At 39.8% G+C, this 13,710-nt stretch overlaps 3 protein-coding genes across 5 annotated transcripts; 2 read left to right on the forward strand and 1 right to left on the reverse strand.

The window, feature by feature from the left end:
• Window positions 1-268: 268 nt before the first annotated feature.
• On the forward strand, window positions 269-6,269 carry emb (embigin). Its single transcript, XM_051423092.1, has 9 exons — window positions 269-427; window positions 1,639-1,716; window positions 1,889-2,072; window positions 2,667-2,749; window positions 2,956-3,092; window positions 4,104-4,259; window positions 5,187-5,304; window positions 5,386-5,416; window positions 5,514-6,269. Exons 1-9 carry the CDS (start codon window positions 355-357, stop codon window positions 5,572-5,574), a joined length of 921 nt encoding a protein of 306 aa, XP_051279052.1. The 5' UTR covers window positions 269-354; the 3' UTR covers window positions 5,575-6,269.
• A 628-nt stretch (window positions 6,270-6,897) lies between these two features.
• On the reverse strand, window positions 6,898-10,975 carry mrps30 (mitochondrial ribosomal protein S30). 2 transcript variants are annotated; one of them, XM_051423091.1, is made up of 6 exons: window positions 10,845-10,975; window positions 9,580-10,234; window positions 8,633-8,778; window positions 8,370-8,475; window positions 7,549-7,725; window positions 6,898-7,411 (listed from the first exon to the last, which is right to left on the reverse strand). In XM_051423091.1, exons 2-6 carry the CDS (start codon window positions 10,160-10,162, stop codon window positions 7,152-7,154), a joined length of 1,272 nt encoding a protein of 423 aa, XP_051279051.1. In that variant the 5' UTR covers window positions 10,163-10,234; window positions 10,845-10,975; the 3' UTR covers window positions 6,898-7,151. The 2 variants fall into 2 exon arrangements, with proteins under 2 accessions (XP_051279051.1, XP_051279050.1); XM_051423090.1 differs by lacking the exon at window positions 10,845-10,975 and having other exon boundaries at window positions 9,580-10,317.
• hint2 (histidine triad nucleotide binding protein 2) lies at window positions 10,921-12,986 on the forward strand. 2 transcript variants are annotated; one of them, XM_051423098.1, is made up of 5 exons: window positions 10,921-11,070; window positions 11,311-11,448; window positions 11,607-11,711; window positions 12,454-12,526; window positions 12,636-12,986. In XM_051423098.1, the coding sequence occupies exons 1-5, from the start codon at window positions 10,987-10,989 to the stop codon at window positions 12,725-12,727; spliced, it is 492 nt and encodes a 163-aa protein (XP_051279058.1). In that variant the 5' UTR covers window positions 10,921-10,986; the 3' UTR covers window positions 12,728-12,986. The 2 variants fall into 2 exon arrangements, with proteins under 2 accessions (XP_051279058.1, XP_051279056.1); XM_051423096.1 differs by lacking the exon at window positions 10,921-11,070 and adding an exon at window positions 11,079-11,208.
• Window positions 12,987-13,710: the final 724 nt, after the last annotated feature.

Below are 13,710 nucleotides of genomic sequence, written 5' to 3' on the forward strand. Positions count from 1 at the left end.
TCACGTAACAGGATAGGACACCTTGCAGAGAGCGCCACAGTAGAAACATAATAGCACTCAGGTCAGGATGGATGCAACATTGTTTTTTATTAAAGTACAAAAACATTTTGTATGTGTTCTGTCCATGCACAACCCCACAGGACCTGACACTGCAGCACAACATTGGGATGTGAATCCTGTCTGGTTGAATAATGGATGGAGTCAGCCACCCACAGGCTGCAGGGTGATATCATGGCTGCGTCACTTGTGCAGCTATGGGAGGAGGGGAGGGCTGGTTAGACGATGCAGCAGGCAGCGAGAGGAGAGAGAACGAGTTAGAAACCTGCCTACAGAGAGGACAGAGGGATAAGAATCATGTCAGCCTCCTGGAAGCAGCTCTTTTTTCAGATCCTCCTGCTTCTCATCTCCTGCAGACACATCAATACAAGTAAATGGCTATTTGGGTTTAATTTTGACTGTGTGGTTGTGTTAAAACATTGCTCTGTCTTCTCTTTTCTCCACTAATCTGCAACCTTGTAAGGAGTAGAAGAATATCTGATATAATTTCCACACCGTCATGCACTACTGTATCATATAATGCTTATCAAGTTGCAGATAGTCCATGTTTATTGCCTTTTTTTCTCCTTTTCAATGTCCCCCAAAAGTATTCTTCTCAGGGCGGAAAATCATCATGGGACACTGAAACGCTACATTAAAACCAAGAGCAATTACTTATTTAAGGATGGAAAAATAAATACCAGTATAAAGAAGAAAAAAGAGAGAGAAAGAAAGAGAAAGACAAAAAATGATGGGATTATCATTTAAACTGATTATTCAGTTTAATTATTTATACTAGCCACACATATACTTCTGTCTCTGTAATCTCGCAAGAATAGTTTTTGTCTTTTTATGGAGTATTAAAAAAGGATAGGTTCATGGTTAATTTCCTCATTTATCAATGGGACTTCCTGGTAAAAACAAAAGTGTGAAGAAAAGCTTCAGGCAATGACTGTACTTTCTACCACTGAACACAAGAGGAGGACATTTTGAGATCTCATTGAATTGTTTCTTTACATTTGGTCCTTTCCTTGAACTATTTATATATTTTTTGGTTTGTTTTAGCTTTTGTATATTTTATCTTCATCATTATGACTTCGAGTTGATTTTCCTTCTATGAAAAATTATATATGAATATTATCAATACATATCAAGTTCACAGAATAACCATAGAAACCATTTGGTACAACCTAGCAGTTATTTAGCAACATCCAAGGTCACCCTGGTAACCACCTTGAACAACCACCTAAGAACCCTGAAGTGAGGGTGAGACCTCTTCGAGATGTCCAGCTGTCTTAGCACGTAGCACAATATAGCCACCCTAGTTACACCTTTAAAACCCCTAGCAAATCCTTAGTAACCATCATAAACACAGTAGCAACCACCTGCTAAAACCCTGACAACTTCTCTAGCCCTAGCCCTAGCACCCTAGCAACCACATAGCAATGTCTTAGCGAAGACGAATAATGTCCTAGCAACTACCTACCCCTACAAACAACGTATCAATATGACTTTTACCATAAATACTGTCACCTAGTGTTATAATAATGCAAACATACAGGTTTGTGTGTGTTTTTATTTAATTATTTGTTTTCCTGTCAGAGACACCTGGCCCAACGCCCCCGCCACTGGTTCCCAACAGTCCCCTGCCAACAGATGTGAAGAGTGTTGTTCTGAAAGGTAACTTTTCAAATATCTGTCCCTCATATATATGTATATGTAGATCTTTGTACAACATATATCACCATAATGTGTCATCTGAGTCCAGCTTGGTCTGTAGTTAACATTTTGACAAGGTGATTAGGTTAGGATAGGATAATGTGTCCTTATCTGTGAAAATCTCTCCACACAGGTGAAAGTCACACTGAGGAAGTTGAACTGTTGAGCCCCGTTGAACTGGCACTGGAGTGTACGTGGACTGGTAGTCAGACAAAACTACCAAACATAACCGGGTTCTGGAGAAAAGATGGGGAAGAAATTGAGAGCAGTCGCCGCACAGTGCAGTTGGAGAATGAGCAGTATAATCTCAGACAAGTGTAAGCACTGAATTAAAATTCATGCATGTGTGCATCATGCATATTTAAGAAATATACCTAAATTTTATACAACTGATTATATTTCTATATATAGCAGCTTGAGGACTTGAGTTATTTATCTCGAAACTGGCATAAATTTCTCTGCACTTTCATCTTAGATTACATCTGGCGCCCCCTGTGAACAAAAGCAGTAGTGTTTCCACCACCTGGTTTGATTGATTTCAAGGGGAATCTGACCAGTGGCAGGCATTAAGAAGAACTATACAGAATTTTTTCTCGCTGATGGTCTTGTTTAATTATGTAGCCTAGGTCATATAGAGGCTTCTGTATTAAACTTTCTTAACCAGTTAAAAACGCCTTGCAGTACATTTAAATACAAATAAAGACTTTATTTAACCTAAATGATATACAAGTAAAGAGTTGATATCACTACTATTTAAATTATTAATAATATTAACGCATTTTATTGCAGAAGAAGTATTGTTTTTATGAAAAAATCACATTTAATACAGACTTTTTTTAACATAAACATTCATCCTAAATTTAACATAATCCGTTTTTGTGTAAAATCTCTATTATATTTTTGCTTTACAGATTCAACATCGTCAGTGAAGAAGACCTTGGAACCTACTCATGCGTGTTTGGAGGTGAAGCAACAATAGACTTTGTTTTGGCAGGTACAGATCAAATCCTTTCATGAGTTATACATATATTTATATATATATATATATATCACAGTTTACATTTCCCAGCCAACATTTGTGTTGTTATCCAAGTTCTTGCTGCTTATCCATTCTGAATGTCAACTAACAATGTTTGATCGGTACACAATTCAGCCTTTAGAGTGCCTCATTATTAGGCTCCTCGCCTTGTTGTCCACCAGGTCCACAGATTAGTGAGGTGCGAGATAAGCCGATAGTCAGCTACGTGGGGGACTATGTGGTGATGACATGCAAAATGGAAGAAGCCAATCCAATGCCCAGCACCTGGAACTGGTATAGAGCAAATGGTACAGACAAGGTGAGTGAGCTGGTCACAGTCTTCTCTTGTGTGGCTTTCAGTGAGATTTGTGTCACTGGTGACGTTTGAATTGACACCTTTTCAACATGTTTTATACCAACAAGTTTTGTTGTGTGTTCAAGGAAATGTAATAAACAGGTCTGTGTGTTGAATCCTTCAAACAGGTGTAAACACCTCACTTGATTAGACAATGAATTGTTGACACTTTTGACTTAAAGGTCAAAGGTCATCGTGACCTCAAAATGACTTTGACAAACACATTTTTAGTTCATAACTGAAGAATTGATAGAATAATTCTGAAAACAATTCACACAAAAATGTGGTTTTAGGCCATTATTCAACACCATAATAACTCAGACAGAGAGAGGGAGATTGTGATGGTGATGAACAGTTGAACAGTTGTGATTTCACAGTTGGTCTGACACTGAATTGGAGACATTTTTGAAATTTTAAAAATGAATTGGCCGACTGCAGATTTCACACACACTGACTGGGGTAACACAAGTAAACAGTAACTAGCACAGTACGGGCTTTCATATTTCCATCTCATGTATTCTGCCTTTCACTTACTGCCTCATTGTGAATTTGGAGCGCCATCGAAATCGAATGATTCCAAACAACGTACTAGCTAATGCTCAATTCTAGTATATGTTTAAACCCTTTATTGCCTCACTTCCTGTGGAACAACTGAAAGCACACAGTTACTTTCGCACACTACTACGCTTTTGTCACCTGTCAAAAAGGAAGTTTTTTTTTTTCTTGTTGGTAAAAAGTTAAACCTCAACATCCTTTTACTTCTGTTATTTATGCATGTAAGCAGTCTCAGAAAGCACGCAACTTACCATTCACATCGGCTTGCAACAACTTTTTAATGTTGTACTATGCTGTCTACAAGTATTTTAAATTTATTTTCAAAAACACCAACCACCATGAGCCACCTTCTGATGAAAAATACAAAAACATTTAAACATGTTTATGGCCTCTGACCCATTGAACTGATATTTGTCCTAGGAGCAAATCTTTGCAGAGCCTCAACGGTATGAAATCAAGAATGAAGAGAGAAAGACCAAACTGCTAGTGCACAACCTGACAGAGGCCGACTCTGGCTTGTATTACTGCGGTGCCGTGTACGCCATCAGCACCGCGATGGGCCATGTGGAACTCAAGGTCAGTTCTGTAAAAGTGACTAAGCTAAAGTAAATTAATTCAAATACTGTTGTACTAATAAAAACAATTCTAGTATAATTAGAGTATTTCTGGTTTATGTTCATTTATACTTCCAGGCAGCGGCGGATCCCCAGTTTGGGGTAGTTTGACAGTCTTATTATTTTTTTTTTCTTGATTTCTAATGCCACTTTGAGATATTTCTATTCAACACTTTACTAATTCACCGCAATAATATCTTAATTTGGGGGCTTTTCCAAGCAAATATTTATATATGTGATTTGTTTGTTATTCAATCAGCATATATTTCTGCCACCATCTGGGAAATATCAAACTTTTTACTCCACTACATTAATCTAACCGCTGTATTTTCTTGTTACTTTTTAGTATTTTACATAAATCACACAATAGGTTTATTAAATACAATACATTGTCAAAGCTTAAACCAGGGAATCCCAACCTTTTGGCTCGTGGCCTGTAAGAAAAATGCAGTGTCTGTTTGGTGCCACTATTCATGTTTCAGTTGTCTATGAGTTGTTACCTGTTCAACCAAAAACATTTCCCCTCTAAACTTCTCAGATTGTTTCACTTTTTTTAGAGCCAAAGACAGAAAACTCAACATTTCACAAAAAAACAGCAAATTTGTCTTCTTTTCTACCCGATTAATCATCTCACGACCCCTCAGATTTATCTTGTGACGCTATGGAGGGGCCTGAAATCTTTGGACTAAATCAACAAACAGTTTTTTAAAGCAGTTAAAATGAGCTCTACCTCGACCAAATACAACAGTAAAATGCTGTTTAAACATTCATGCATCAGCATATGTCATATAAAATAATACATCATTTACAGGCGCCAATTTAATTTACTTTATTTGTTTTACTGTTACTGTCACAAAAACTCTAAATACTTCTTCCACCACTGCTGAAGGTCATCACCTTCTACGAGCCTCTCAAGCCATTCATAGCCATCATGGTCGAAGTGATCGTCCTGGTCGCCGCCATTCTGCTCTACGAGAGGAGTCAGTCCAAGAAAAACCCCACAGCAGGTAGTCAGTCTTCTTGTTTGTGTGTAATTGTGTTGTGCAGTATGTTGTATTTTAACTTCAAACGATCTGCCTTATTCTCAGGAAACCAGACGAATGACCAAAATAACACACTGTGAGTATTATCAGAGTGGTGCTTATTGTTTTAAGTTTGATTTGCAGGATGTAAATGTGCATTTTTTTCATGATGTACATGTTTATGCTCTCATCAGGACACAGGGAGAAAGTAATGGATCAGAGGGAAGTTCTTCAACAAGACAGCGGAAAGTATAAGACTGAAATACTTACCCAAAACCCAACAGATCCAAGCTTCTCTAAAACTGTTGACAAATTTTTATTTGTTTTCAAATGTGAATGATGCTTTAAAGCAATATCTCATCAACTATTTCAAGAATATTTTCACAAAACAAATTGCCACCACTTTGATACATCGTACACAATCGGTTCACTGGGAGATATGTTTTCTATTTTAAGGGACAGTGTTGTTATGATGGCTGAAAGAGCAAAGCATTTATGTGTTTTTCAGTTTTCACTTCCTGTGGAAAAACTGCCTCACATCACTTTGACTTTCTGTCAAAAAGAAAGTGCATTTTCCTTTTTTTGGCAACCTCAACTCCTCTTTACTTATCTTTTTTATGCATTATGGTTTGTGAGCAGTGCCTTACACTCTTTAAAAATAAGCACTTAACTAACCGCTCATACTGTGCTGTGCTTTTGTCACTTTTTACAGGTTTTTCCTGCAATAATGTGTGCCTGAAATGCTTCAAATTACCTTAGTAACGTGTATATCAAGATAAATCATCATATATATGCAGATACTTATGTCGTTTTCATGTTAATCTATCATCAGATGGTTACAAAAGTCCTATTGTCCTCTAATCATGACTTCAACTGTATCAACCTGCACTTTACCTATGAGGTGTACCACTGTATATGTAAACAAACAAATTAAACTACACAAAATCTCACTGTCTTTGTTTCATTTGACACTGCTGACGCTTACTTAAATGAGTCGTTTTTTACAGAAGCAGGTACTGATCACCACTTGCAGTTGTAATCTGCAACTTCACCACTAGATGTCACTAAATCCTAAAAACTGGTCCTAGAAAGGAGAACTCATTTCATTCATTTCAGTTTACAGATCAAGCTTTATAAAGCCTTTTGTGGCTGCAGAGGGAGCTGCGTGTAATCCGATAAACTGCCTCAAGTGATGTCACTGGAGTCACAGTTGAAATTGAAGACTACGACGGTAGAAATGAAAAGAAACCTGTGGGTTTGGAGTGAAAAAGAAGTGAGCTTATCAGAGCTCTGTAGCACACTCATCTCTCTTCCAGAGGCTAACGTCTCAAGGCTTCGTTAACTGCTACTAGCCTAAGACACCTGAATCTAAGACTGACATGGCACTGGTTGAGTTGCACTATGGGTAACATAGGCAGCAAGTTTTGACAAGGAAGAATTTAAATTGTTTATCATGAGTCTGACAATGTTACAGGAGTGAAAAGGTTATCTGTGCAGTGCTCCTTTAAAGGAATGTGGTTGTATGAGTAAATATTTTCTAAGATTTCAGGAGTAAGCACTGACCAACACAAAGGAGCGTCAATCTGAAAAGCATGGTTTTATTTTTGCATACCTCTGCACAATAATAATAATTAGGGATTTTTTATGTTTTTATTCTTGAATATTACATTTTATACAATCTACCACAGCTTCCTCATGTCTGTCATGTTGGGCTCTTTAAAACCTATTTTTCTTGATTTCTTGCTTCTTTCAATGCCTTGGAGAAGATAGACTCAAGGGGAAAGACATTTTTCAAAAGGCAGACAGACACAAAGACAGAAACCTGGAGAACTCTATGGCTGGTTCATGAGGAACTGAACCAAAAGCTTGATGACACCGTCGTTCAGACCCACCACCTCTCCATCCTTCACACCCTCGTACAGGCGCAGGCTCTCTGTGCCCCACAGAAGGTTTTTCCTGGGGTTGTTGGCGTCCGTCTCCACAGAGAGGGCCACTGTGTTGAGCTGGTAGCAGAAGAAGGAGAAGAACTGGCCATCTGTGATCACAGCCTGGGACACGAAAGGCCTGGTGACGTCCTCGTGGTTCCAGAAACCTACAAGATGAGAGGTGAAAAAAAAGGGGGAAAAAAATAAATGTAGAATCACCCACCACAAAAATAATGTACTGTATCATAAGCTCTGCCACAGTAAGAGATGCATCTGATGTCTCTTTCCTGTGTCGATAACTCACCCTGGTACATGGCCTGAGCTCCTGTCCAGGCAAAGAGGCTGGCGAGTCCGTTGGCTCTGAGAAAGACCTCCACCTGATCAGACTCCTGCCGCCGAGCCATCCGGTCTCTGTGGTATCGATCAGGCACCAGGTGGAACTGAGTGTGACCGTAGCATGCCGGGTCTGGTAACTTGGCCCCTGTTAATGAGAGCAAGAGGACGGGCTTAATGTGAACTCAGCACAGCTGAAAGAAGGATTCCTGAATGACGACTCCAATTTCTTTTCCAGGATGAAAACATAACTTTTCCATATAATTGATATCTTTGTCAATAATTTCCAATTGATACTCAATCATGAAAAATGTTCCATCCAACTAGGACGGACTGACTTTGCAAAAGAAGGTCAGAGCTGTTAGTCGATCAAAAGGAAATTAATCAGCGACAATTTCAAGCAAAAATGGCAAATTTTTGATGGTCTTCATGTTGCTTTTTTTTTGTCTTACATTACAGCAATTTTAATTTCTTTGGACTGTTGCTCGAACCAAACAAAAATCAGCATATCCACTTGTTTCCTTTTTTGTTGACCAAACAATGAACTGAATAGGTTTCCAAAAACAGGGAAAACAACCATCTCAGACTTGGAGAAAATGTTAGTCTTTTTGCATTTGACTGACTGAAAAAGTGCATATTGGCGCCCCCTACTGACAGCTAGAGGTAACTGAATAATAAACTCATATCCCAACATGTAACCAGCATTCAACATGCTAAATGTACATTCTTTTGGCTCCTTACATACACAGGATGAAGTACAACACGTGACTGGTGTCTTGTAGATTATATTACCTGTAAATATATTGTTGTCATACTGTCTTCTGAACAGAGGCATCATGTTTGGAGCTGTTGTGATCTCTGGAACTTCAGCTGCATAGGATGCCTCCAGTGGGGTAAACTAAGAGAAATGGAAATGACAGAAAGTGATTAGAACAAAAACAAACAACCACATGTATGCTTTACATTAAACAGACACTATTGTTGATAATACGTGTCCCATTTGCTTTAAGATACTTTTGCTCCAGGTTAGTAGGTGTGTCCTGTATGATTTCTACCTGTGGCAGTTGTTGGGTTATCCTAATCTGACTGTGCGGGTGGTCGTCAATCTGGAACCTGGTTGGCTCTAGCCGGCCTCTCCGGTGCCCCCTTGGGATGATTCTCTCTCCTCTCCTCCAATAAAAGTTTACCTGGGGATTAACATCTGACGGAGAAACACAAACAATATAACTTGCAGAGGTCAAACAGTCACGTCTGTGGAATACTAATAATCTGGTCATAGAGATGATTTGTATTGTTATTGTTGTTATAACTTATTCTTTATTCAGATAGTGATTTATTTGAATCATAAATGTTTCACTTTTAGACTGTACTTTATCTGTGCAAAGTTCTCAGTTGCTTGGATTTGGAACAATTTTTAAAATGTGACAAGTTTGACTTGACAGGGAGATATTGTAACATAAATATTAAACAATACTCTGCTCTTAATATACTTAAAATGTAGTCTTTTTTTTTACTTCAAAAAACGGTTTGCGTTGAATAAAATAGAGCTGCTACTAATGATTCGTTTTTAATAGTTTCTTGATTATTTATTCTTTGAGAAAAATGTGAAAAAACTGAACAAATTCTGAGTGTCAAAGAAAAACAGCTTCTTTTGTCCGACCACCAGTCGAAAACCCAAAGGACATTGAATTTACAATACTATGACACACCAAATCCTCACATTTCAGAAGCTTGCACCAGCAAATGTTTGGCATTTTTGCATTTTAAATTACTTTACCAACAGAGATTATATGTTACATTATTGGTGCAGAGGAACCAGGAATCTGCTCTACTTTTATATGAGACTAATAAGTAAAACTAAGGACATTGTTTACTGCCCCATATAGCTAACCAGCCACATGCTTAATATGACTTAAAATGTAGTTTTGAAAAGGCACAATGCGTGGAAAGTATGGTTTCAAAGTGCCAAAGTGGATGTCTTAGCAGGATCAATCATTCATACCCAGACTGGAGAGGAGGAACAGTGGGTTGTGTTTGGCCAGACTGTAGGTGAGTCCAGTCACCAGGTTTCTCAGCATAGGTCCAACGACCTGCTCCTGCTCTCTGTACATAAAAGGTTTACGTTTCTTTATGTGCCAGTGCTCCTGTAAAATCACACGAGTCACCATGGAGCGGAGGTCCGCAAACGCATCATCTTCAATCCCGGGCACCGCGGCCGGCGGAGAGCTCTCATCCCCGGCGGGCAGGGTGAATTTCTCGGGCAGACCCGGGATATATGCGGTCTTGGTAAAGTGCTGGTACCATCTGTCGGCGTGCCGTGCGAAACTCTGAGGGTAAACCACAAATTTCTTCCGCTGGATGCGAGTGACGAGGGAGAGCTTCTCCTCCACCGGAGAGGCGCAGATCTTCTGCACATGCTGCAGAGCCTTCTGCCGTAGGGCCGATTTGCTTTTAGCCGTGACAGAGTGGACGATGGGGGGATACGCGGGCTCCTTGACCGCAGCTTCGGTATGGACAAGCTTTTGGTTTCTAAAAGGAGGAAGGTTTTTAGGGAACAGCAAGGGCAGTCGTGTGCGGGCCGCCATGTTTCTCTTGTGACTTCAACTTGTTCCTCCGTTGACAGATGAACCAGCAGCCTCCGGTAACAGCGACCCCTACTGCACAGAAAGTCACAATACAGACATAATTACCACATTTAACAACACTTCTACTGTCTCTGGGTCTACCCCTATGTAGGAACTGAGAAACTTAAAACAAATTGTTCCACTTTACTTCCGTTTGAGGCCATATTAGATTATTAACAATTCTGTAAGCTAGCTAATGTTAGCATCGCAGAACGTTGGCGCTTTTGAAGCGACCCTTGCACCCGTTGAAAAATGTCCCCTTTGGATGCACTCAAAAATATCGGAAGTTTGAGATTAACACGAAATATCGTGGGAATAATAAGATTTAGACACCCCAAATGAGCACTGCCAGTTGTAAAATGTGGAGAGGATGAGCCATGGACTCATGTTTAACAATTTATGGTAAAGTGTCAAACTTTTTTGGGCCAGCAAATCGCATTGCCCTTAAGTTTCGCACCGGAGGCGCATTTCTACGTCTGATCCCGGCATTAATGAAATTACCCGTTTATAAATGGATGTCAGACCATATAAAAACTTCATACTTCTCTCATGATGTGTCTTGTCTCCGGAGCCTACTGTTACAGACACACATTATTCAAGACACGATTGAGGACGTGCTAAATAAACGTTACAAGGAGGTTACCTGAAGGCAACGTCAACGTACAGTGCACAGTTCTGTGAGGAAGATTTTTTGGACAGTGCAGTTTGTCAAAAAACCGAAATAAACACTGAAATATTTACTTCGGAAACACTCAATTAGCTAGTTAACTAAGTTAGCTAGCGGTATGTTTCGTCAGCTTTTGCGGACCCGGGTCGTCGGGACCAGAACGGCCTATCTGAACCGATGGCACGGTGTTTGTCGAGCGGAGGTAGCGGCTCTAAAAATAAACAGTCTTGTTCTCATAAACATGTTATTTTTGTTAGCTGCAGCCGAGCACAGTGACAACAACTGTGCAGCCAGCCCTGGTGGTGGCTGTGGGAAACCTGCAGTGTCCCACCACCAAGAGGTTGGGTTCATTGTGCTTCCTCTTAAGGTGTTCTTGTGTGTTTTGTGAGCAGCAGTTCTCGGCTCAGAGCTTTTATGTGTCCTGTGTCTCACTGACCCTCAGAGACCACTGTGCACCAGAAGTGACGAGGTCAGACTGGCAGAGGAGGCCAGCAAGAGGTATGGCTCTCCAGCTCCAACCATCTTCTCCAAAGTGATCGATAAAAGCATCCCTGCAGATATCATTTATGAAGATGAGAAGGTAAACAACCAACGTCTTCAAAAACATGTTTGGGGTTATCTCGTTTGGCTTATTCCACGTGGAGTCCAGAGAGAGATCGACACATGCTTGTTGAGTTGTCGATAAAGGAAATGTAAAGTTGCACACTTTATATGTGTTGGTTTTTGTGTGTTTATCAGTGTTTGGCATTCAGGGATATCAGCCCACAGGCCCCTGTTCACTTCCTGGTCATCCCAAGGATCCCTATTCCCAGAATAAGTGAGGCCAAAGATGATGATGCTGAGGTGAGTTTGTCCGTCATTTCCTTCCACAGTAGATGTCCTTATTCCCTTACACCCAAATCATACTGGTGTGACGGCATCCGCAGTTCATAGAAGGTTTTCTACGAGATTGTGGCTGCAGGGATTGGCTCCCTTTAAGCCACAATAGTATTTGAGGACGCAATTAATCTCACAGGTGTTAGATGGGGTCAGTGTCAGGGCTCCATGCAGACCAGGCAAGTTTTTAACACCAAACTCAGAAAACAAATAAACACTGGGAGGACATGTGAACTCCACACAGCAAGCTCCCAGCGTACCCCCCAGGTTTCAACCCAGAGCCAGTTGTGGTGTGCTTAAAGTCTAATTGCTGTCACTGTCACCATATGCACCCTTCAGGATATATTCACACTAAACAGTGGAGAAGCATTTCATTTCTGCAATATGAAACCATCATGACCACAGTCCTACATCTAATGTTAAAGTGTAGCCACAAGTCAGGGCAATTTTATATGTGTGGCCCATTTCATTAAAGGTAAATTCAGCATTGCGTTAGAATGCATAAAGCAAGAAGCAATAAAGACTAAAACTGGTATTTCCATGTTATAGTCTGACCACTTTTGCTATAACCTCGAGGGGCCTTGAAGCTTTTGCCACATAATTTCCTCCACGTTCAGTCATATTCAAAATGTTAATCTTTGAAAAGCCATAACTGTCACATCACCCGCTCAATTATCATCTTTGTTTCTTTCTTTTGTTCAACTTTCAGCTTTTAGGACATTTGTTGGTTGTTGCCAAAAATGTGGCAAAGCAAGAATCTCTAACGGAGGGATACAGAGTGGGTAAGTTACCTCACTGATAACAGAAATGGGCCTTTAGTAATTTATGTGAAAACACAGGCTGTTTGTTTACTCACACATTGAATTCTGGGTATGTTTCTATCATCCGCAGTGATCAACGATGGAAAGCACGGCGCTCAGTCAGTTTACCACCTTCATGTTCACGTCCTGGGAGGAAGACAGCTGACGTGGCCACCTGGATAATGGTCTCATGTGTATGTTAATGTGTATTTTCTGTCTCCCTGTCTATGTTTAGTCTTACATGATGTATGAAGGCTGTAGTTCATCCAAAAAAAAAACATATTCTCATCCCAATTTTTACATAAAAACTCCCTTCACCTCGCAGAATATGACATGTAAATATGTTGATCTTGACAAATGTAAAAATTAAATGTAAAAATGAAGAGTAAAGACATTATGTTTGGTATGGCTGCAAATAAAGACACTATTTCTAATACAGAAACCTGAAAACTCAACTCAGTTCTTTAATCTGACATTGTCCAGTTTAATGTCGGCAGGAATAGACATTTTTATCAGTGGGTTTCCTCTCAGCAAAACAGATTTTACACATGTATGTTGAATTACAAAGGATTATTTGAAAAGAAGTCACAGGTTGGAACAACAAGAAAAAAAAGGGAACCATATCTCCAGACACCTCAGACAATTATCACATCAATAATTGATGAAAACATCCTTAAAATGAGACAAACAATACATTACTAACATAGGAAAAAAACTGACATTTATATGGATATGAAACACAATACAATATTTATTACCTACACAATTTTAAAAAGTTCTTGCGTGTAGTTAGTTTCTTTGTACCTTTTTCTTTCAGTTTTATTATTGCTGGCTCTAACGATTGCCCTCACTAATCATTTACAACCTCCACAGATGGCATGTGCCCAGATATTAGCAGCGAGGGGCGGATGTGGTATGACTGGGTGGTATGACTCACTTACCATGGTGCCTGTGAGAAGGGTAACTGTGGGTCATTTGAGAACGGGGGATGAACTTTGCCCTATATTTACTTAAAAAACAATGTTCACCTCCTTGATCACGGCTGTCAGACAGATGCAGCTGTGATATACACACGCCTCAGCAGAAAAGAGGAAACCCAGCCTGTATGAAGGTCACATAAAGAGAATAGTGAGTCTGATTCTCGGACACTTGAAACTGCTTCCACA

Source organism: Dicentrarchus labrax, unplaced genomic scaffold (genome assembly GCF_905237075.1).
Source record: "Dicentrarchus labrax unplaced genomic scaffold, dlabrax2021, whole genome shotgun sequence".
Taxonomy (NCBI): domain Eukaryota; kingdom Metazoa; phylum Chordata; class Actinopteri; family Moronidae; genus Dicentrarchus; species Dicentrarchus labrax.

Bases quoted from the DNA above. Each gene is read 5' to 3' on its own strand.
- mrps30 (XM_051423091.1), bottom strand. From the start codon at position 10,162: ATGGCGGCCCGCACACGACTGCCCTTGCTGTTCCCTAAAAACCTTCCT. The intron at 8,476-8,632 runs GTAGAAATCATA...CATTTCTCTTAG, and splicing joins TAACCCAACAACTGCCACAG to TTTACCCCACTGGAGGCATC. The intron at 7,412-7,548 runs GTGAGTTATCGA...CTCATCTTGTAG, and splicing joins AGCTCAGGCCATGTACCAGG to GTTTCTGGAACCACGAGGAC.
- hint2 (XM_051423096.1), top strand. From the start codon at position 11,110: ATGTTATTTTTGTTAGCTGCAGCCGAGCACAGTGACAACAACTGTGCA. The intron at 11,209-11,310 runs GTTGGGTTCATT...ACTGACCCTCAG, and splicing joins CAGTGTCCCACCACCAAGAG to AGACCACTGTGCACCAGAAG. The intron at 11,712-12,453 runs GTGAGTTTGTCC...TTCAACTTTCAG, and splicing joins CCAAAGATGATGATGCTGAG to CTTTTAGGACATTTGTTGGT.
- emb (XM_051423092.1), top strand. From the start codon at position 355: ATGTCAGCCTCCTGGAAGCAGCTCTTTTTTCAGATCCTCCTGCTTCTC. The intron at 428-1,638 runs GTAAATGGCTAT...TTTTCCTGTCAG, and splicing joins CTGCAGACACATCAATACAA to AGACACCTGGCCCAACGCCC. The intron at 2,750-2,955 runs GTACAGATCAAA...GTTGTCCACCAG, and splicing joins AATAGACTTTGTTTTGGCAG to GTCCACAGATTAGTGAGGTG.